The sequence below is a fragment of the Cnephaeus nilssonii genome, assembly GCF_951640355.1.
Source record: "Cnephaeus nilssonii genome assembly, chromosome: 5".
Lineage (NCBI taxonomy): Eukaryota > Metazoa > Chordata > Mammalia > Chiroptera > Vespertilionidae > Cnephaeus > Cnephaeus nilssonii.
Window position 1 is genome coordinate 27,124,628 of NC_137076.1, and position 24,145 is coordinate 27,148,772.

At 45.5% G+C, this 24,145-nt stretch overlaps 2 protein-coding genes across 2 annotated transcripts in view; both read left to right on the plus strand.

Annotated features, from left to right (window-relative positions):
* Positions 1-4,444: 4,444 nt before the first annotated feature.
* Positions 4,445-5,113, plus strand: LOC307100640 (rRNA-processing protein FCF1 homolog). The gene has a single exon (XM_079773128.1). The coding sequence runs from the start codon at positions 4,451-4,453 to the stop codon at positions 5,051-5,053; it is 603 nt and encodes a 200-aa protein (XP_079629254.1). The 5' UTR covers positions 4,445-4,450; the 3' UTR covers positions 5,054-5,113.
* A 6,074-nt stretch (positions 5,114-11,187) lies between these two features.
* The window catches only part of CFAP92 (cilia and flagella associated protein 92 (putative)), a gene marked incomplete at both ends in the record, with an annotated part of 41,908 nt that continues 28,950 nt past the window's right edge, over positions 11,188-24,145 (plus strand). Inside the window, 4 exons of the mRNA XM_079773071.1 lie at positions 11,188-11,440; positions 15,170-15,360; positions 15,995-16,199; positions 22,516-22,605. Coding sequence (XP_079629197.1) covers positions 11,188-11,440; positions 15,170-15,360; positions 15,995-16,199; positions 22,516-22,605 — 739 coding nt within the window. The remainder of the gene's footprint in view (positions 11,441-15,169; positions 15,361-15,994; positions 16,200-22,515; positions 22,606-24,145) is intronic.

Genomic DNA, 24,145 nt, shown 5'->3' on the forward strand with positions numbered 1-24,145 from the left:
ACACAGGCTGTGCATGCAACTGGAGCGACTGCCCCACCCCCTGAATGTGAGGGAATAAAATGGTACTTTTCAATGCAAGCTGCAGGGCCTGATACCCCCCTGCGTTTCCCAGCTTCCTAGAAGTTGTCAAGGTCATGTCATTTCTTTATGCCTCTTTAAATATGTGAGTGTGTTTGTCAATGAAAAAAACATGTTTCTGAAAATTATGTTTTTAGTTGTCACTAAAAATAAAAATGTCTAAGAATTTAGAATTCTACTTAAGTTGTAAAAAATATATCCTTTTGACAATAACATGTATAAGTTACAACAATATTTTTTAAATTGAAAAAAAATTAATTGTTTTTAAGTTTGTTATTTCTGAATGAGTTAAGAAAAAACAAACGGAAAGTGACTACGAGAGACACAGAAGTTCATGGATGTCACAAAAGATTGGTGCAAGTTGAGGAAGTTGGTCTTTGCAAGTTGAAGAAGGATTGAGTAGAGGTAAGAAGCAAAAAGAGAACAAATAAAGGAAATTAAAAAGAATTTAAAATTAATATTACAGGAAGAGAGGACAATGAAGGAGGAATACTCATGAAGGGAAATGGAAATGGGGGAAAATAAGAAACAAAAAAAAGGTGCATAGATAGTAAAACGGAGTGGTAATTTTAATGACAAATGAAAAGGCCAGGACGTTCCCATTAATTTTTCAAAACCAATTGTAATTTCCCCATTGGAATCCCAGGTACAACTGACACCGGGGAACTAATTAATTGCTTTCTTCGTCTGATATACTTTCATTTCTAAATCTAAATGTTATCTTAAAATGTTGTTACAAAAAAAAAATAGCAAATTCCTTTGTCAATTACATTATAATAAAATCTATAACCATGGCATTTTAATTTTTTTTGTCATTTAAACACACTCATTATTTAACAAGTCAAAAGATGTAACATTGCATTTGCAAAAATGTTCCATCTTTTGACTTATTCTAAATATGAATTTCTAAGAATAAATTTTGAGGTCATACCTTTAAAATAAAGATTTATAGAACTCTAGGAAGTAACTGGAGTCATAGAAATACTGTCAAATAATCAAGATAAATAAGAATTGATTATGGGACTGAGTAAACTGAAAACAATAATTGTTTATTACTTTGGTAAAAATAGTGATCATTTTTAAATTTTTTCTTTTTTTTCTTAGAGCAATTTGGTGAATTGACCTTAATAAGCAATATTAAAACATTTATATTTTTCTCCCAACTAGATCCTTCCAGAATTTAAAAATTCTTACTAAGTGACTATTCTTATTTTCATGGCAATATGTTTGTTTGCATGAATCCTATAAGAATCTGATTTCTTCATAACAGACCAATTGTAGTTTTATTAACCAAGACTTTGACTGGAATGTTATGTTTGCGAAAGTCATGCCTAGACTCTAAATGTCAGCAAAAAAAAACTTTAAAGAATAAAGACGTACTTTAAAGCCAAGAAAAATCCTTTGGGAAAATGTCCTGGTACCTTTCCTGGGAAATGACAAGGAAAGACCTGAAGACATTTTGGTGAACTTGAAAACATGAGGAGTTCACCCAAACCTGTAGGTAATCTACAGGCAAAGCCTGATAGCAACTGTGTGGCTTGGCTTTTTGCCCTGAGAGGCTATTTAAAATTCTATCTGAAAATTTCTTGTGAAATTCTAGTAAAACAGATTTTTAAAAGCCTATATAATGAATTACTCTTCCTATTCTGTTTATACAAATAATAAGGCTAAATTGAAACACAATTATAAATATTAGACTAATTCAGTTAATTGTCAGTAAAATGTTTTCGCTTATAACCTAGACTAGATACTACATTTTTTCTAGTTTTCTGAAATATTTTGGATACAACACTCTTAACTTCCATGGAAATGAAAGAAAATTTATAAGTTTTGACATTGTTTCTATAAATGCTGACTCTGACTAATGTGTGGTTTTCAGATAAGCAGCATGTTTGTATGAGAATCCTAGGAGCTAACTTCAGAAGATGCAGACTCTGATCTTCATTCATCCCAGTTCCAGGAGATTTGCTGACCTTCAACCAATGAACAGGATGATGTAGAACCAAGATGACCAAGACCAGGATGACACGTACCAGCCCATCACTCGACCAGTTTCAAGATCCTTATCGGAATGGACTGTGCTGGCCTGCACTTAGAGAACTTTCAACCCCCTCACCTTGATATCTTTGTCCTATTTGTCTTCTCCCTCCTTATAAAATCCATGCCTGCACTGAGATGTTAAGATGGGCTTTGCAACAAGAGTCCCCCATCTTCTCAAGTGTCTGGCGCTTGAATAAACCACTTTTCTTTTTCATCAATATCTGTCTCACGAGTTTGGCTTTCACGTTGGCAAGCAGCTGAAGGTGAGTTTCCGTTACATTACTACCATTAATCTTCTCCCTGTAATTCACAAAATGAGTCTACATGGGTTTCACATGAGCCAACTACACATTTTTTACTTTGACTTGTGTTGACTATTGGCTACAGTAAGCATGTAAAACTCTTGGCTCGTGGACCGCATGTGGCTCACAACAAATATTTTTGCGACCCAGCCAATATAATGGTATGAAAGAAATGTTTTAATAAAAATTTCATCACTTAATTTTTACAATATCCTGTTATACATAATTATTAATAACGAACTACAACACTCACTAATGACTGATTACTATAATCGTGTTGCATTCATTTCCCTTACGCACCTTATGCTCAGGTGCACCATTTCTCTCCACTAATACTAGCAGCGAATATTTTAGCAGCTGATTGCCATGTCATTAGTCTTGGACTGACTTGTGTGGTGTGCGCAACAGGAAATATTTCGCTTTCGAAGAACAAGAAAAAATAGGTTTATTTGCATTATGCTTATTAATTTGTGCAGTTATTCAGTGTCTGGTGAGCTAATGTTCAAGAAAAAATATTAATTTTTATTAAAATGTTCTCTTAAGTTAACCATTACTCATTTATTTCAGCCCTTTGTATTCAGCATGTCTCTATCGAAATAAACCTATGTTTCTATGAAAGTTGAAGCTTTTGGTTTTTTTGCGGCCCACATACACTTAAACTTGTTTATTTGGCCCATGTTAGCCTTTGAGTTTGACATGCTTGGTGTAGAGAGATGAGAAGCATTAACAAAAACAGAAGTTCACAATGATGATGAGATCAAGAGATAAAACACTGAACACCCTTTCAAATGGTACTTCTCCCCGTATTTGGACCTTTTATAATCTCACTATCCTGAGGCGATCCTCAAAAAAAGTATTTTCCTTTTAATGATGGACAAATGGCTATGAATTCCTCAAAAGCACACATGTGATGGTTAATTTTATATGTCAACTTGTCTGTGCCAAGGGATAACCAGGTAACTGGTAAAACATTATTTCTAGATGTGTCTGTGAAGTGTCTCAGAAAAACATTAGCTTTAATTCAGTAACTAAGTAAAGAAGGTCCACCCCCCTGAAATGTGGGTGGGCATCCTCCAATCCACTGAGAATCAGAATAGAATGAAAAGGAAGAGGGAGGGCAAGTACTTGGCTCTCTCTTCTCAAGCTGGGACCTCCATTTCTCTTGCTTTCAGACGTCAGAGCTCCTGGTTCTGGGGCCTTGGGAACCCAGGACTTATACTAGTCCCATCCAACCCCAATTCGAAGGCCTCTGCACACAGATTTAATTATGTTGCCCACTTTCCTGGTTCTCTACCATGTGGAGGGCTGGTGGTAAGACTTCTCAGCCTCTACTCCACATGAGCCAGTTTCTATAATAAATCTCATACCTGTATTTATATATCCATATCTATATCCTATCGGTTTTGTGTTTCTATTAGACAACCCTGACAAGTACAGGCCATTTCTTCACCTAAAAAATAACTTTTTATTATAAGGAGAATATAAACCACACTTCGAAATATGATCTGACTTGTTTCTGTTTCTCTTTGTTTTCCATTTTCTTTCCTTCCTTTCTCTTCCTAAACAATTCAGTCCTAAATCCGTTAGGTGGGGCAAAGCAAGCCATGTGTCTATGGTAGTAGGGAGTGGAGTGGGCAGCCATGATGGCCCAGTGTGGGGTACCAGAGTCTGAGAAGAGAGAAAAGGGTGCCCTCAGAGAGGTAGCCCGTTGTCAGTGTCAGAGCCCCAGTGGAACATAGAGGCCCTCCCGGGCAGATGTGGCCTGGTGTGTTGTGGGGGAGGTCCTAGCCTAAGCAGGGTGAGGAGCTAGAGTCTCCCCACCAAGAAAGCATAAAGTAAAGTATAAGGTAACCCTAGTATGTCTGTTATACCATAAAACAAACATGTGCAGAGAATCAAAGAGACATGTTCAAAGGACGCAGAAGCCAGCTTGCATAGAATACCAGTAGCCAAATCAAAGACAATTTAAACATCAACATAAATAATTACAATAGCGAATTATAACAAAATGAATAAAACAGGAGTGCGGCATGAACATGGGGAAGCAAAAGAAAACAAGGAAGTATGCCACCATGAAACGAATGCTTAGTCTCAGAGATCAGAGGCTTAAAGAAAAGGATAGATTAAAACCTAAAAGGAAAGAAAAGAAAGATCCCAGTGCACTCAAAGAAAGAGAAGTCCCCCAATACCCCTCCTGCTTATTCTTTCAATATAACACACAGCTAGGCCCACCTTACCACATCCTGGTTGATAGCAACTTTATCAACTTTTCCATTAAGGCCAAACTGGACTTAGTGCAGTCAATGATGGATTGTCTCTATGCCAAGTGTATCCCTTGTATAACTGACTGTGTAATGGCTGAAATTGAGAAATTGGGGCAGAAGTATCGAGTGGCTCTAAGGATCGCCAAGGATCCAAGATTTGAACGATTACCATGCACACACAAAGGAACCTATGCAGATGACTGCTTAGTACAGAGAGTAACTCAGCACAAGTGTTATATTGTGGCCACAGTTGACCGGGACCTTAAACGAAGAATCAGGAAGATCCCTGGAGTTCCCATCATGTACATTTCTAACCATAGGTACAACATTGAGCAGATGCCAGATGATTATGGAGCCCCTCTGTTCTAATACTTAAAAGACAAAGTTTCTCTGCTTTCCTTCAAACAACTTTCTCTGTTGCAGGTTTATTAAACACTAGAGGCCTGGTGCACGAAATTCGTGCACGGAGGGGGGTTGTCCCTCAGCCCAGCCTGTACCCTCTCCAATATGGGACCCCTCAAGGGATGTCCAACTGCCCGTTTAGGCCTGATCCCAGTGGGATCGGGCCTAAACGGGCAGTTGGACATCCCTCTCACAATCCAGGACTGCTGGCTCCCAACTGCTTGCCTGCCTGCCTTCCTGATTGCCCCTAACTGCTTGCCTGCCTGCCAGCCTGATCACCCCCTAACCACTCTGCTGCCAGCCTGATCGCCCCCAACTTCCCTCCTCTGCCAGCCTGGTCACCCCTAACTGCCCTCTCCTGCAGGGTTGATCACCTCCAACTGCCCTCCCTTGCAGGCCTGGTCCTTCTCAACTGCCCTCCCTTGCAGGCTGAGTGCCTCCCAACTGCCCTCTCCTGCTGGCCATCTTGTGGTGGCCATCTTGTGTCTACATGGGGGCAGGATCTTTGACCACATGGGGGCAGCCATATTGTGTGTTGGAGTGATGGTCAACCTGCATATTACTCTTTTATTAGATAGGATAGAGGCCTGGTACAGGGCGGGGGGCAGCTGGTTTGCCCTGAAGGGCGTCCCGGATCAGGTGGGGGTTCCCTTGGGGCGTGGGGCGGCCTGAGCGAGGGGCCTGTGGTGGTTTGCAGGCCGGCCACGCCCCCTGGCAACCCAAGCAGAGGCCCTGGTATCTGGAATTTATTTTCCTTCTACAATTGAAACTTTGTAGCCTGGAGCAGAGCCAAGCCTGGGGCTCCCTCCAGGCCGGCAGCCATTTGTGTTGGGGTTATAATTGAAACTTTGTTGCCTTAAGTGGGTGGGCCCGGCCAGGGTGTGCGAAAAGCTTTGCTTCCCCTGTTGCCGGCAGCAACCCTGGCCTGCTCTCTCAAGCTCCATTCTGCCGCCATTTGTTTGAATTTGTTTACCTTGTATAATTGAAACTTTGTAGCTTGAGTGGAGGCTTAGGCCTGGCAAGGGCAGGCGGAAAGCTTGGCTTCCTCTGTTACCTAGGAAACCTTGCTCTCTGTGGCTGTAGCCATCTTGGTTTGGGTTAATTTGCATGCTCGCTCTGATTGGATGGTGGGCGTGGCTTGTGGGCATGGCTTGTGGGTGTGTTGGAGGTATGGTCAATTTACATATTTGTCTATTATTAGGTAGGATGCTACAACATGTGTTATTGCTCCACTCACATTTGCTGTTATGAGCTGAGAAGTTAAATACACTCACTTTTTGGTGATGTTTTGAAAATGATACTGATTTTGTTTTGAAAATGATATTTTGTGTCATTTAAAATTTTGTTACATCTTTTTATAAATCAGATGACTGCTCACAAAAAAAAAAAAATGAATAAAACAGGAATCACAGTCCATGATGGCAGAGATGAATGAGTGAATGAATGAATGAAAAATGTAATGAGATAGACACTATTTTCATGCTTTTAAAGTCTCTTCCAACAAAACACATACCAATTACAAACGGGGCAGGGTTAATTTTCCAATGAAGAATTCTGGGGACTCCAGAAGTTATCCAGCCCTCAGCCTTTGGAGCTCAGCGGATCTCCTCCCCACGGGGCGCCCAAGCCTTCTAGCTCCAGGCCTGGATTCCCAACTGCTCCCGCCAGAGGGGAGAGGCAAGCTTCCAGCGCCCTCGGGCATGGGTGTGGTGGGCGCTGCCAGAGCGGCTGCCTGCAGTAAGCCCTGAGCTTCCTGGCCACCTGGTCATCACACCTGCAACGAAGGAGAGTGCCAGCCGGTGAACGCTGCTCCCCACAGTCAGCATCAGCCTCAGAGCATGGGTGCTGTCACGGAGTCTGTCTCCTCCTGCAACCTACGGCATCTTTCTGCTCAGCACCTCCCAGGGCTTCCCTCTCAACCAGAGGAAAAGCCAAAGGCCTCACCTGATGCGCCCTGTGTCCTCTCACACCTCCCTTCCACCCACCTCCGCTTGCTCTGCTCCAGCCAGGGTGGCCTGCTCCTCACCGCCCCTCCAGTGTGCCTCCCGGCCCTGTACAGCTGTCCCCTCTTCCCCCCACATCTGCATTGCTTAGTCCCTCACTTCCTCTGGTCTCTGCTCAGTGGGGCCTTTGCAGCATCTCCCTGCACTTCCCTCTGCCCGTTCCCTGCTTCATCTTTTTCCTCGCACTTGTCATCACCCAGTCCCGTGGTCGGCAAACTGCGGCTCGTGAGCCACCTTGCCAGCCTCCGTGCCCAGGCTGCTGGGCTCCATTGCTACCTCGTGTCTCTCCTCCAGGGCTTCCGCCTGGCCCCTTCCAGGGAGACCCCATCTTGAAGGTGGGGACGGAGACATACGCTGTGCCACTTACAAGTTGGTTTCTCACTGGTGCTGCCTGGGCTCGCTCACCGGCCTGTACTCATCTGGAGGGTCAGCAGGGCTGGAAGGCCCAAAAGGGCGTCACGCAAATGTCTTGCAGTTGGTACCATTGGCTGGGGGCACTTCAGTTACCCTCCACGCGGCCCCTGACGCTCCCCCAGGCTGAACTGTCTTCCTCGTGTGGCATTCTCAGGGCAGGTTCCATGAGGGCAAAGGCGGAAGCTGCAAGGCCTCTTAATACCTAGTCCAGACGGCCCATTAACAAGGCCACTTTGCTAAGGTGAGGATATGGGCCCATTTCTTACCCCTGCCTTCATTCCCTCCCATGATGCTCTGGGTCTTGACCTGGACACCACCTCTCTCTGGGCAGCGGTTCCAGATCTTAGCTGTGCAATAAAACCTTGGCGGTAACTTTAAAACATAGGAGTTCTGTTCCCGTTATTTATTCTTATGCAACAAATCATCCCCAAACTTAGCAGCTTAAAACAACAATGGTGTACTTTGCTAAGAATTGTTGCAACTTGGGGAGGCAGCTGGTTTCTGCTACACACAGTGTCAGCTGGGGTGGCTCAAAGACTGGGGGCTGGGGTCATTTGAAGTCTGGCACTCTCGCCACGTCTGGTCGTTGAGGCTGGAAGTCAGCTGGGATTGTTGCCCAGAACATCTACGTGTGTCTTTTCCATGTGGCTGTCTGTGCTCCCTCACGACCTGGTGGCTGGATTTTCTAGGATGAGTGGCCCCAAGAGAACAAGGCAAAATTAAAGCAGGTCTTCAAATAATGTTTTGTTCCACGCCATTTCCTTATAACGTCAATGCGATGCTGTAGGAACTTAACTGCTATTTGTACCAATTCGTCCATGATAAAATTGTTTTTGTTGTATTTCCTTCCACTTAAAGTCACAGAACTTATTAATGTCAAATGAGGACTTAACTGTACATGGTAATGGTCTTACCTGGCCTTCGAAGTCATGTAGTGTCACTTTCACTAGACTCTATTGGCTGAGGTGGTTACTAAGTCAGTCTGAGTTTCAGGAGAGAAGACAACACCCACCACCAGACAGAAGGCGTGTTGACACGGCAGTGTAAGAAGAACACGAGGGAGGAAATATATTGACGGGGCTGTCTTTGGAAAACCATCTGTTCCCAGTTCCTAAGGCCCAGCCCTGGATAATCAATTCCTCAGGACTGGAGGGAAGCCTCAGAATTAAAGTTTTGAAATGTTCCTGGATGATTCTCATGCATTTCCAGGACCTGGCATTGGCCCTTTTCCCAGATCTATGGCCTCTCAATCCGAGCTCAGGGCCGTCCCAACAGGAGATGCTGGAGAGACTGGCTGCTGCCCTGGGTGATGATGTGAGCGAGGACCCTTTGGAGGGAAACCAACCGCAGGCCAGCAGGTGGGACCTGACTAGCAGGAGGCCTGCTGCTTGCCCCGGGTACTACTGACCTGCCCTTGTTAATGGGCCTTCGGGAAGCTGCTGTAACCTAGTGCCTTTTCTCCCTAAGGCCCTCTGTGCATCTCTTTACACTTCCTGGTCTATAGATGGTGATCTCCAGCCTGCTGGTGGTTCCTTACAGTATGGCATTCAGTGGTGAGAGGTTAAGCTCCGGGTTTTTCTTAGATTGATTGAACCTGAGGAATATGGAGGGCCCAGTCAGTGGGCAGTATTCTGGAAGGAGCTGATCTTGGAAGGTGAGCTTGGGAAGGCAGGGGACCTGGGTACCAGCTAAAACTCTGCCCCAGTTTTACTCTTTGACCGTAGGTCGGACATATCTCAGCTCAAAGCCACAGTTTTCCCAAGAGTTAAGTATGTGTGGACTGTCAGCTCTCGTTCTCTTTTTTTTTAATATATTTTGATTTGACTTCAGAAAGGAAGGAAGAAGGAGAGAGAGAGAAACATCAATGATGAGAGAGAATCATTGACCGGCTGCCTCCTGCACGATCCTCCTGGGGATGGAGCCCGCAGCCCAGGCAGGTGCCCTGACCGGGAATCGAACTGTGACCTCCTGGTTCATAGGTCGACCACTGAGCCACGCCGGCCAGGGGGCTCTCATTCCCTTCAACAAACTACTGTTGAGTGGTGCTACTCTCTCTGACCAGAAAAACCTAATGTGACTCACTGTTGTCCACAGTCTTATGCCCTGCCTGCCCTCCACAGCTATGTACCAGGGACCCTACCCACCACTCCAGCCTCATCATCCCTTGCCTGAACTTGCCATGTGTGTTCATCCCTCTGGGCCTTTGCATATGCCGTTCCCTCTGCCTGGAATGCCTTCTCTTGCTTTTAGTACCTGACAAACCCTAAAATGTGGCTTTTGTCCTCTCCTTCATGAAGTCTGCCCCTGACCCTTCCTTCCAGTCACCTCTGCCGTGTGCCCCTCTGCCCACCCCTTGGGTGTTCTCTGGCCTTCCACATGGAGAGCAGCTGCCAGGCTCTCTCAGCAGCAGGGGGAGGGGGGTGGTCAAAGTGGCAGTGGGGATGGGGAAGGGCATTTTACAGCTGGGCCCGGGCTTTAGAGTCAGGTGGTCTGAATTTCAATCCAGTGCTGCCACACACTCCCTGTGTGACCTCCGGCCAATGGCTGCCCCTCTCTAAGCCTCAGTTTCCTCATCTCTGGGTTGGACTCACAAGCACTAACAGAGTTTTCATGCACCTTTAAAGACATCAGCGACAGAATGCCAAGTCTATGTGTGAGGTTTGGGATGGGATGGGGGACCTGAGAGCCCATTGGTTCCTTTGCCTTTATCCCATCCTGTAAGTAAGGGTCAGGCGCATTATCGGTGCTCACGTTCAGCGTAGGACTTTTTTAAGGATTGAATGAATGAGTGGATGAGTGCTTCAACCAACTGGTTTCCGGATTTGGATACACCTACTAGTATTTGCCAGACCTCGTCTGTACAAGGAGTCTGAGACCAGGGGCTGAGGCAGGAAGCCCCGCCCCCAGGGGAGCAGTCCCCGCCCCCCTTTATCCACTCCGTCTCCTAGCAACTGTCAAACACAGTGGACCGGCCTGTCTCGCGGGCCTCCTGGCTCAGGCGGCTGCGCAGTGGCTGCGCGTGCTGACTGACACCAGGGCCTGAGCCTGAGCTGCTGTCCGTGCATCCGCTCGAAGGTACTCTGGGTGCCTTGAGGGGACCGTGTTTCCCACCCGCCCCCAGCCCCTGCCCCACGCTGCATCCTTTCCTTAAATTAGCGGGTTTGGCTTCCTTGTGTCTTGAGCCCCGCACTCAAAGCCCATTTGTGTCTTGCCTAGGGCCTCTCCCCTGTCTTTACCTGCCAGGCACTTGCACATGCTGTCCTGGGGCCGGGTTTGCCGCTCACCCCAGGCCCCCCTGGGTGGAAGCGCGGGAGGGGATTCTGCTCCCACCCCTTGTGGTTCCTGGTGAATGCATTTCCCTGGTGTAGGCATTCCAGAAGTGCCAAATTAATGCAGCTAGGGCTGGGGGAGGGCAGAGACTCAAGTTGGAGAACCGGGTGCTGCTTATGATCAGAATTACTGCCAGGACCATTCTCTGTGGTTCAGCCATTCGTTGTCTAACTTTATTGAGTGCCTACTGTATGCCCGGCAGTGTCTGAGGCCTTGGCCATTCAACTCTGAACAGGACAAGGGAAGGGAGGAGGGAGGATGGGTAACCTCCTGGGAGCAGAGGGCGGCGACTAAAGTGCCTTTTTCTTCTCTTCCAGCCCGGTGGGGCAGGGTGGGCAGCTCTCAGCAGCAAGCATGTCGCTGCATGCCTGGGACTGGGACGATGAGGACATGGAGAGCATGGGGCCCATGTCCTCCGTGGGCAGCTTTTGCCAGTCCATGAGCGAGGGTGATGTGGAGGAGTACATGAATGCCAGGACCCGGGCCCTGGACTCAGAGTCTGACCATCTGTACAGCAGCCCCGCGTCTAGCAGCACTTTAAACGCTGATGTGCCCCACATGGTCGCCTGCAAATTCATCATCTCACTGGCCTTCCCAGCGGCTGTTGGTAAGCGCTAGAGCAGAATGCCAACACTCTGTCAAAAGGGGGTGAATGGACAGAAGCATTGCTCAGACAGTCAAACCTCAGAGGGAAGGTAGGGGAGGGTGGGGGTAAGGGGAAGAGATCAACCAAAGGACTTGTCTGCATGCATATAAGCCTAACCAATGGACACGGACACCAGGGGGGTGAGAGCATGAGTGGGGGTGGGGGGGGGGAGCAATGGGAGGATAAGGACACATATGTAATACCTTAATCAATAAAGAAAAAATCAAAAAAATAATAAAATAAAAAAGGGGGTGGACTAATGGCCTTCTGCCAGGAGGTCAGGATACACATGCTCCCTCCCCGCTCTCCCAAGTAGGGTGGTGGGTTCCAGGAGCAAAGGTCAGGAAAGAAGGTGCAATTTTAGGAGGCCCACAGTGGCTGTGGGGGTCTTCACATACTTAATCCACTCAATAACCCTAAGAAGTAGATGGTGTTGTATCTGCTTTTTGCAGATGAAGAAATGACAGCGAGGTTAAGGCCTTGGGTCCCATAAGCTAATTGGGCATCACCTAGTTTCCTTATTTAAAATGCAAGTTCTCAGGTATATGAATCTCCAAGTGTAAGGGTATATTGATGAATACTACGGCCACAATGCTGAGTAACAAACCCAAACAAGCTCCCCGATCCGTTGGCTTCACCCAGAAACCCCTGGTTCTTCTGGATCACAGGGTAGCTGCTCCAGCCTGAGCTCCCGGGAGTGGCTCAGCTGTGCTTCACGTGTCTGTCACCTTCCTTGTGGGCACGTGAGCTGATCCAGACACATTCATATTATGGAAGAGCAGAGGGCCAGCCCAGTTACCGCGCACTCAGTCTTCTGGCACCTCCCACCTGCTAACATTTTATTGGCCGAAGCAAGTCATCTGGTTGAATTCCAAGATGAGGGGCAGGAAAAAAGCACTCCACTTTTATATACCCTTTTTGTCTACCTAAACTATACCCCCACACACCATGATGATTACTTTCCGCTTCTCTTTGTAGCTGTCAACTGTGGGCTTCAGCTATTTTGGAGGCTACTTGTTTAGGTGTCTACCATGTTTAGAACTGACCGATCTTCTTGGTGAATTGAACTTTCTGTTCTAATGTGGTGACCTCCTCTATCCATTATGATGCTTTTTATCTTGGGTCTATTGATATCAAGCAAAGCAAAAAGAACCCGGAAAAGACTGGTGGCAAAAACAACTAAAATAAAATTGGTGTTTATTGATCACCTTCAACCTCACATCTCCTGCAGCATCTCCTAGACTTGGTTTTTCTTATTTGGGTGCTTCTTCGAAAGACATTTACAAAGTAGATCTCTATGCAGCAAAAGTTTATGAGGCCTTGCATGTCTGAGAGTCTTTTATATTAATTTGTTTTTCCAATTACTCCTGACATGCAATAGCACATTAGATTCAAGTGTAGAATGTAGTGATCAGCCATTTATATACCTTACACAGTGACCACCATGATAAGTCTAGCACCTATCTGACACCATGAATCGTTATTCCAGTGTTATTGACTCTATTTCCTATGCTTTACATCCCCATGACTAGTTTTATAACTGGCAATTTGTACTTAATTCCTTTTATCTTTTTTCACTCAACCCCTCCCATATGGTGCCCATCAATTTGTTCTCTGAATCTAGGAATTTATTTCTGGCTTGTTTGTTCATTTATTTTGTATTGTAGAGTCTTATATCCACCCAAAGACATGTCCTCCTTAAAGGATATGTCTTTGTCCTTGGCTGGATATAAAATTCTAGGTTTGATATTTTTCCCTTCAATATCTGAGTATTTATGAATTTGTTTATAATTTTTATTTATACAAATTATTTTTAAGAGAAATAAGATGCTACAATACTTTTCTAAAATTTGCTTTAAAAAAATTGACAATGTCTTAGAGCCGTGGTCGGCAAACTGCGGCTCGCGAGCCACCTGCGGCTCTTTGGCCCCTTGAGTGTGGCTCTTCCACAAAATACCATGACCTGGGCGGGTCTATTTTGAAGACGTGGCGTTAGAAGAAGTTTAAGTTTAAAAAATTTGGCACTCAAAAGAAATTTCAATCGTTGTACTGTTGATATTTGGCTCTGTTGACTAATGAGTTTGCCGACCACTGTCTTAGAGGAAATGAGTGTACTTGTTTTTACTTTGCTGATATTTTGTTTGAAACACCTAATAGTATGTTTCTAAGTTATCCTACCCTTTATTGGTGAACATTTGTTTGCAAATGTTTTCTGTTACAATCCTGCAGTAGCCCTCCTTGTGTGTACCTTTTTGTTCAGGTGTGTGGGCACTTCTGTAGCCTGAATTTCAAGAAGTGGAATTGCTGGGCTTAAGGTATAGTGGGTCCTTGAATAATGTTGTTTTGTTCAATGTCATTTCATTACAACATTGATGAGATGCCGTAAAACCTTAACTCTTGCTTTTATCACTTAGCCTGTGGTAAAATTGGTCTCATTGTATGTGGTTTTATTTAAAGTCCAGAACCTGTCAATGATATTGAGGACTTACTGTATGCATTTACATTTTTTATAGATACTGTCCCATTTCCCACCAGGGTGTTGTAGCAATGTTTTCTTCCTATTGACGGGAGGGTCCGTATATCCTTGGATTGAACCAGGACACGGACCTGTGAAACGCAGCAAGCTTTCTGATTAGTTCCACCTGCCCAAGCAAGTCTAATGCCCACCAAGCTTTGTTCCAAGCGCTGCACAAAAGCTAACTCTACTGGTGGCACAACATTAATACAGAAACAGTCTCCTGGCTTCTCCTGAGTGTAAAAAAAAAAAAAAAAAAAAAAACCTTGAAATTTCAAAACTTCCGCTTTAAATATAGTCATCACATTTTTATAGGATGAAATTTGGATTAAATATTTATGGAGCTTCTAAAGCCACTTCTTCTGATGTGCCAAGCACCAGCCTGGAGGGTCCCGTTTCAGGGCAAGGGCAGGCAGCGGAGGCCCTGATCTCTGGCTGAAGCCCATCCTTACTTTCTGCATCCTTTCCCCATCCACTCCACGCTGTGCAGCTGCACACATGAGGTTTTGCTGGGCTCTGCCCTCTACCTGCAATGCCTGCCAGCTTTCCTTCTACCAGACTCTGCTGAGGGCCCCTCAGGGGCTTCCCCCACCACCCGGCAGAGTTCACCCCGGCCTCCTCTGCTGTTCTTCAGAACCTGACTTAGACTGCCGGGGTTGCACAAATCAGATCGTGCTGTGATTTGTGGTTTACTTTACTGCTGAGACTAGGGTGAGGCAGGTGAAGTTCCTATGGTGAAAAAATATAAGGCAGTGGTCAGCAAACAGCGGCTCGCGAGCCACATGCGGCTCTTTGGCCCCTTGAGTGTGGCTCTTCCACAAAATACCATGTTTTTAGCAAAGGCCAGCTTAGGAGTACCCTAAATAAGTTAATAACAATGTACCTACCTATATAGTTTAAGTTTAAAAAATTTGGCTCTCAAAAGAAATTTCATTCGTTGTACTGTTGATATTTGGCTCTGTTGACTAATGAGTTTGCCGACCACTGATATAAGGAGACAATCCCTCGCAGAGTCATGCACTGAAATCGTGCACCCTTGTGCCTCGTCCTGGTCCAGAGTAGCCTGCCACTCTGCTGGCTAGGAGAGCTGAACCTGCATCTCAGCCCCCCAGGCCAGGCAGGCGGTGTGGGAACTGCAGGGTTAAAACAAGACTCATTAAATCTGTATCTTCTAGGTCCAAAGAGAAAATACACAACTTTGCTCGAAAAACGCAGGAAACGCTCTAAAATGGAGAAACCTGTTGCAAAGGGTCATCGTATCTACCACATTGAGTATTTCCTTCTGCCAGAGGATAAAGAGCCTAAAATCATTGACATGGTGGTGTTTCCATCGGTGGTCAAATTGTTCATGGATACGGGAGTAAAGGTGTGCATGTGCGTGGTGGCATGTGTGTGTGTGTGTGTGTGTGCACGTGTGTATGTAGCCTCCCATATAGCAGACAGCCTAATACTACACAAAGTGTACTTGCTTCCTCTGGAAGTTGCAAAAAATGCAGGATCTTGGGCCCTGCCCCAGACCTACCAAATGAGAATCTACATTGACCTCATAATACTCATTACGTGGTTTTTTCTTTAGATATTTTTACCTCATACTTTCTTTGGTGTTTCAAATGTTTTCGTAGCCCCTGCGATTTCTTACTTTGTGTGTATGTGCGCACATGTATGCACACCTGCCTGCCTGCACACACACACGCACACACGCACACACACACACTCCTGCCTGCGGCCCAGCTGGGATTGGCGTTACTGGAAAGGACACTCTTTTGTAGGTAATTTCTTTAATTTAATCTTTTTCCCAAGGAACCCAGAAGTGTGGCAGGGCCCAGCCCATGGCATCCATTTCCTGGTGTGACTTGGAACCTGGGAGAGAGCCAGACACTGAGGCCAGACGGGTGGAGAGCCGGGCCAGGCCTCCCTGTCAGTGGGGCGAGGCTGGCAGAGGTGGGTCCTCCAGGCTGCTGAGCCTCACACGGAAAGCCTCTTGGTATTTTTCTCTTCAGACCATGAAGCCATGTCAGGAAGGAAACAAAGTCTGGGTGTCATGGACCCAAACGTTTAACATCAACGTGACAAAGGAATTACTAAAGAAAGTCAATTTTCACAAAATAACCTTGAGGCTCTGGGACACTACGGACAGGATTTCCAAAAAAATCAGGTTTTATCGAATAAAGACTTCTACCTACTCAGATGATGGAGGATCTTTTGGTGAGTCAGGGATCCATGTTTTATTTTAAATGTTTCTAGGGGGTGTGGCTTCTCACCAGTAACGGGAGAAAAGCCGGCATCCCCTCGACCTCCTTTTCCTGGGCTCACGCTGGTTTCTGTGTCCTTGGTACGTCATCCCTCCAGTGTCCTCGGCTGTGGAGGTGCCTCCTGCTGTCTGTGTACAGGCACATCAGCCACCACCTCCACCTCTGCCACCTTGAGGGACTTCCTGTCCCTGGGCGGTGCCCACACAGTCACCCACCCCGTGCCTCACTCCCTGGATAAGTATTGTGTGTTCACGGGAAAAAAAAATTAGAGGATACCAATAAACAAGAAAAAACTTTTTTTTAAATTCCCACCACCCCGAGACACCATGTTACGTCTTCACCTGGTGAAGCTCTGACTTGTGTCAATAGTATTTCAACCCCAGCAAGTCTCCTTCAAACTCCCCTCAAAGAAGAGTGTTGGAAGGAGTAGAACAACCCAGGGTTTGAAGGCAGACAGCTGAATTCCATCCTGTCTCCTTCTTGTACTAGCTGGTGACCTTGGGTACCTACGTCCGCTAAACAGATGCCCAGAGCAGGGCAGTGGGAGTGGTCCCCCCACCCCCAGACACAAGCAAAAAAGAGGGTGTCTGTTGTCTCTAGAAATTTAAAAAACAATAATAGCAGGGTTGCTCAATGGTGAGTGTCGACCTATGAACCAGGAGGAGGTCACAGTTCAATTCCCAGTCAGGGCACATGCCCAGGTTGCAGGCTCGGTCCCCAGTGTGGGGCATGCAGGAGGCAGCCGATCAATAATTCCTCTCATCAGTGATGTTTCTCTCTCTCCTCCCTTCCTCTCTGAAATCAATAAAAAAAAATACAAAAAATAAAAAATTAAATGAATAAAAACAATAGTAAAACACTGCCAATTAAACGATGCCATGACATTGATTATACAGATGCATCCCCGTTTTGGAGTTGTTAAGAGAGAAAAGCAATGTGCCTCTGAGAGCACGTGGAGTGTGGTACTATTGCTTCTGCTGGTGGCTTGCAGGGAAGTACAAGTTTTCTGATTTGACAGTAAGCACAGCGAGACTGTCACCTGCTGGGAGCAAATGGCAGCACCACAATCAGTTACTTGTAACTTGAAAATCTGCCTTTTCTCTGGGTTTGCCGCCTGACTTCTCAAGGAGCCTTTCTGACGATGGGCACTTAGGGCTTCCAGCCATATATACTTATTTATTTATTTATTTATTTATATACTAGAGGCCTGGTGCACGAAATTCATGCAAGAGTAGGCCTTCCTTCCCCTGGCTGCCGGCACCAGCTTCCCTCTGGCACCTGGGACCCGGGCTTCCCTCGCAGCCCAGGCTTCATCCGGGAGGTCTTCCAGAAGAACATCCGGTCTAATTAGCATATTATGCTTTTATTATTATGGATTGATTTCAGAGAGGAAAGGAGAGGGGAAGAGAGATAGAAATATCAATGATGAGAGAGAATCATTGATCGGCTGCCTCCTGCATGCCCCCTACTGGGGATCAAGCCCACAACCCAGGCATGTGCCCTTGACTGGAATCAAACCCAGGACCCTTCAGTCCACAGGCTGACGCTCTACCCACTGAGCCAAACCGGCTGGGGCAGGGCTTCCAGCTTTTAATATTTCATTTGCATCCAGGGTTTTTTATCCTCAGCACCACTGGCATTTGGGTCTGATCATTCCTTGTTGTGGGACTGTCCTGTGCACTGGAGCGTGTCTGGCAGCATCCCTCTGTCCGCTGATGGGAGTGGGGGACAAAACCACCCCGTGCTGACAATCACGGGTCCATATGTAAACTACTAATTGTAGGGTTCCTGTGGGAGAAAATCAGATTCAAGGTGACTTTTCTCACTTGTTCCAAAAGAAAGACCCAGGACCTCAAAGTGTGGGCTCTAAACCACTTGCATTAGATGCACTGGGAGTGCTGCCTGAAAGCCTGTCCCAGAGCTGCTGAGCGGAATTTCTGGTAAACAACTGCCCCGCAGGGGGCTCACGTTGGAGCACAGGTGCTGGGCCGTGTGTATGAAGAAGGCTTCCTGCAGAAGGGGCCGTGGGAGCCAAGGTTGGAAGGGTAAATGGAGTCAGCTGGCCAGAAAATGAAGGAGGAAGGGTGTTGTAGGCCCTGCCGGGAGGGGCTACAGGCCCTTTGCTTAGCGTTCTTGAAATAAGAGCACCTGCCTTTCTTCGAACCTTGTCCCAAGCTTAGCACCATCTGCATCTTATGCTTAGCGATTTTTTTCTCTTACAAAAGTCAGTGTGTGTTTGCTTTGTAAAACAATTTAGAAATAGACTAGCTCAAAGAAGAAGAAATTTAAGATCATCTGATGCCTGACCACAGATAGCCATTGCTAGCATTTCCCCGTCACCCTCTATGTGGGTACAACATGTTAACAAAAATGACTCTACTACACATGTTGCCTTAAGTCCTGCCTTCTATCACTTAAAAACTTTCTTCTGGAAACTCTTGTGTTGTGGGCGTGCAGAACCACCATACGAGCTTTGTTATCCAGGAGATAGGCAATTTACTTGAATACACTGTAGGTCACCTGCCAGAATTGGTTAGCTTTCAGTCTGCTGGTGTTGAATGGAGCATGCCAGCCAAGAGTTAGCATTTTTCTTCTATAAAATCTGCTCCATCTCTTGGTGTCTCCGTATTGGATAAAAATTACCTCATTCTTGAAGCCTCTCCCCACCCCCCAAGTCATAGTTGACTCCTGCTATGTCCTCAACTCTTGGCTACCAGCCCACCAACACCTCATTGGTGTCCCTGCCTGTGTGTTATTCCTTGAGCTCTGTCCCTCGGCTGGCTCTTCTCTGCACACCCAGCTCTATTCCTGCCTCCTCTCTTCTGTCCTTGTCCCATCACCCTTCAACATCACCCTTTACCCTGGCACTTCACTGCTCTGCAATTTTTATGGTTTCCCAGGGACTCGGGGGAGAACAAGTCAGATTTCTGAGTCCAGCCTTGAAGGCACCTTATCATTTGTTCCCCACGGCCCCTTTCTCATTGCCTCTCCCATATCATACCTGGTCCATCCCCTGGGCCCTGAAGACACTAGGCTTTGTCTCCTAGCAGGAGGCCCTTAGCCTCGTGTCTTCCTCCAAAAGCTTTATCTATCCTTCAGCACAACCCAATTTCACTCCCTTGCCCCCACATCTTTCTTGTAGCTTCCATCCCCTCCACTCACTCATTCACTTCCTCTGCGCACTCCTCATTCCACCCATGCTGGCCGCTGCCCTGTGTCAGCCAAGCCCCACTTTGACAGAAGTGACCGACATGCACGAATGGTCGTCTCCACGCTGGGGACAAATGCTCGGGGTGTAGCCCTGACTTTGCTAAGGCCAGTCCTCGGCCCCCGGGACAGTTACTTGAATGTCATCTGTGAAATGGGGGAGTGGCCGTGCTTTCCTTAAAGTGAACTGTGATGACTACATGGAATAATATATGTCAAGCACTTAGAGGTCTTATTTGGAAGAAGCCATTGCCAGTGAGGTTTGAGTCTCCTGGTATTTTGAAGCAGCCCCTAGGCAGCAAACAACCCCAGGAGGCCGGGAGCCTGACCTCTCTTCCCCATTGCTCCATCTCCAACAGCCGCAGAGTCATAGTCACATAGCAGGCATTCAGTAAGTACTTCTCCTGGTTGATTGAATCAGTGATTCTTCTTTCATCCTACGTTCTAGACGAAGTGAAACATTTGATTTTAAATCAGAAAAGAACATCCGAACAAAGCAGTCCGGGCAAAGATGAGTGGAGCCAGGCGTATGACCCAGTAAAGCCAGTCAAAGTAGGAAAACCCTTAAAGTCTTTACATGGTGAGTAGAGATGACCACTGTGGACCAGGTGAGTGAAGACTGTGGCAGGGAGAGTGGTGGGCGGGCGATGCTGCTGTAGTGTGTGTGCCCTGGTGTCTTTGCCTTCTACCTACCCGCCGCTCTGCTGGTGCCAAAGCAAGCTGCGCCCTGCACACCTCACTTTTGGTTGTGGATTTTTTTTTTCTTTATTTAATTTTTGTCTATGTCGTGGCTTACCAAAAAAAACAAAAAAAAAACTTTCTAACTGTAGAAGTTATATGTGTGTTTTTTAGAAAATTCAGTGAAGTTAAAAAGTACCAAACAAACAGGGAAAATGACCTCTAATTCCATCTCTAGGAACAAGCCTGGTAATATTTGGTTTATCATAGCCTTTCTCTAAGATTTTTTTTTTACATAGATAAAGTTATCCTGGACACATACATATTGTGTGTTCTGAAATTAATGTGTCATTACATGCACTTTCCAATGTCCTTCAGAACCTTCCATAAACTCTATTTGTGGGGACTAAATCATATCTCATCTTCTGGTAATGCTACAATTTGCTCACTCATTTCCCATAGGTGAGAACTTAGGAAGCCAGAAGTGTTTTAAGTATTTTCTAATGTAAACAGTACGAAGTAGACAGCTGAATAGATAACAAGCATTTCTTCTTTTTTTTTTTTCTTTTCTTTGTGGGGTACTATATAAACAAATGGAGGCCCCCTTCTTGCCTTCATTTGTCCAAATAATTATAATTAGTTTGCATAATTCAACCATTTACTCATTTATTATTGACAAACCTTTTTACTTGTGCTCACCACATACAGACCTTCTGTCTGAGGCTGGCATTACAAAATGTGACAAGGACCCTCATTTCCTGGTGAACAGTTTGGAACAAGATGTTGGGAGGCATTTGCTAATAAATATTGCCAGGTCTCACCCAGCAGTGCCTGGAGCTTTTCCCAAGAATACCGAGGGGAAGGGAAAGCTACTCAGACGGGAAGACCTCGCCACAGTTGGATAAGGAAGGACCCAGGGTGTTTTGGGGAGTGACAGTGGAGCCCCGTCTTGTACCAGTCCTACAGACTCCCCCCGTGAGCCGTGCAGATTTTTCTTAATGTATTTTTACTGATTTCAGAGAGGAAGGGAGAGAGAGATAGAGATAGAAACATCAGTGATGAGAGAGAATCATTGATCAGCTGCCCCATACACACCCCACACTGGGGATCAAGTCTGCAACCTGGACATGTGCCCTTGACCAAAATCAAACCCGAGACCCTTCAGTCCGCAGGCCGATGCTCTATCCACTGAGCCAAATCAGCTAAGGCTGAGCCATGTAGACTTTTTAGTAAATTCAGTTACTAGGGGGCTCACGCAATCCAGGTGAAATTAAAGGAGAACTAGTGTTTATGAGTACGTTTTACATACAACACTGTACTTTGGCATACGTTACTTTGTCTCATGTAATATCCGTAACGATCACTGTGAGGTGGTATTACTATCTCCATTTTCTACACAAGGTGACTGAGTGGTTAAAGTAATTTGCACCAAGTTCTAAAAACCAGAATTCTTGGGAATCTTGGGAGTGTGATCCCAACCCACACCTCAGATCACTGAGTCCACAGCCCTTGCTGGCTGAGGGTGTGGTGGCTCTTGGGGCCTCCTGGAGCCTGGGAGGGGCCTGGAGAAGGAGTTTCCGTGGATGCTGTGGGGACCATGGGTAGAATGGAGGCCCAGCTGCTGGCTTGTGGGGATGGGATAGGTACAACCAAGACAAAATGTCATTTAAAAACCTTAATTTAAAAAAATGTGTTTTGCATTAAATTATAGATTAATTTGGGAGGAATTGACATTTTTACATTGAGAAGTCCTCCCATCCCTGATCATGCTATATCATTTCACCTAATTCAGGTCCTCCTTTATGACTTTATTAATAGAGTTTATTTTTTTTTCTTCCTATAGGCATTGTGGATAATTCCTGTAAATGAATTCCTGGATATTTTAGAATTCCAGTTACTTTTATTAAAAAATATATTATTTTCCATCATACAGGGTGGGCAAAAGGAGGCAACAGAAGGTTTACAGTTGTGAGTACGGGAAACAGTTTATTCTTGTGATATTATTTATTAATTATGTATTATTTTCCATATGAACAACTATAAACCTACTTTTGTCCACCCTGTATTTTCTAGTTGGTTAGAAATGGATAGTACAAGTGTGGTCCGCAGCCCAATAGCACCAGCATTACTGGGGAGCCTGTTAGAAATGTGGAGTCTCAGGCCCACCCCAGGCTTACTAAACCATAATCTGTATTTAACAAAATTCCCAGGTAATTCATGTGCATGTTGACATTTGAGAAACATTAGCTTAGAGAAATGCAATGCTATATTTTTAATTTCTTTACATTTAGTCCAATAAATAGATTCTTAGATCTCTCTGGTCCCTGATTTTTTCACCTTTATTTATTTTTCTCTTTGTGAATTTTTCAAATGGAGCATTTCAGGAATACCAACTATTTCTTTGGGAGGAGCAACAGTGATGGAGATGAAGGAATTAATTGAAAGACCATTATTTAGCAGCTTAACCAACATAATATAAAAGTAAAACTTTCAAAGTAGGATTGGGTTTTGGAATTTTATAATATAACTAGACTTAGAAGAATTATAAAATACTTCAATAAGATTCTTTGCTATCTGACCAAATTTACTCCAAATAAAAGGATATTGCACATATTTTCAACTTATCCATTCTATCTCACCTCATCCATCCATTCCTGCCACCCACCCACCCACCCATCCATCCATCCATCCATCCATCCATCCATCCATTTAATTCCATTCCATTCCATTTACTTTACCTGCACTACCCCATCTATCCACCCCTTCCCACTCTTCCAGTATTTTTGTGTTCCTGATCCATGGTGTTGTGAATATGGGAAACCTGAAAATAGCTAATGTCTACTGGAGACATTCAAGCAAATAATTACAATTCTATGTGATAGATGCTATGTTAAGGGTAGGTATGTAGTATGTTGGGGAAGCATAAAAGAGTGGGGGAAAGACTCTCCTTGGAAGGTAGGAAGCTGTTTGCTTATTGTGGAATGAGGGAAAGAGCATCCCAGGTTGTAGGAACTGCTCACGCAGAAGCATGCAATCCTAATGACAGGCTGCCAAGCAGCAAAGAAACTCAGAGGCCAGTAAATCTACTGCTGGGGTTCTTGTCCCAGCCTTACAAAGGGTTCAGCATTCTGGAAAAAGGGGCTGATTCGTAGATGATTAAAGAGTCTGGAGACGAAAGATAATTTTGAAAGGCATTGGGGGTCAGAGGATCTTCAGCTAAAGGAACTGAAGACTACTTCCTTGACTCAGGACCCTGCTTTTATTAATACAATATGTCCTAAGGCAAGGTGGAGATATACACTTCAAAGGGTAGGGTTACAGAAGCACTGTCAGTTTGGGGAATAGCCTACAGCTGTTCAGGTGATTGGCCAACAGGAGGCAATAAAATGCTCTGAGCTGTCTGGCAGTTAACAATCCTATTCAGGTTTGGGGGAAGTGCCGTTTAGCCGTTTCCAACAGGTAAACTACATATGTGGCTCACCCTTGTTGAGCTGTCCAAGTTTCACCAACCTTTTGATGAAACTCTTGTAATTATTACATGCTGGAATTGGTTCCTGGCAATCTACCTCCTCATTTTTCAAAAATATTTTTTATTGATTTCAGAGAGGGAGAGAGAGAGAAACATCAATGATGAGAGAGAATCATTGATTGGCTGCCTCCTGCACGCCCCACACTCTGGATCAAGCCAGCAACCCAGGCATGTACCCTGATCAGGAATTGAACGGTGACTTCCTGGTTCATAGATAGACACTCACCATTGAGCTATTCCGGCTGGGCCCTACCTCCTCATTTTTGTCCTAGATCTGCTCACCAGTTTCTCACAAGCCATAGGGTTTCCAGATGGAGGTAGAAAATTCTAGAGCCAGTGCGCTGGCAGCCTGCTGTGAGGGCCATTCCCCATTCATTCAGCTGTAACTGCTCCAAGTCATTTCCTTAGCTCCCAGTCAGTCCATCTGCTTTCCCTGGTTCTGATGCGTCGCTGACACTGCAAAGAGGAGTGACTGCTTGAGTCAG

Coding starts and splice junctions, on each gene's coding strand:
- LOC307100640 (XM_079773128.1), top strand. CDS start 4,451: ATGAACATGGGGAAGCAAAAGAAAACAAGGAAGTATGCCACCATGAAA.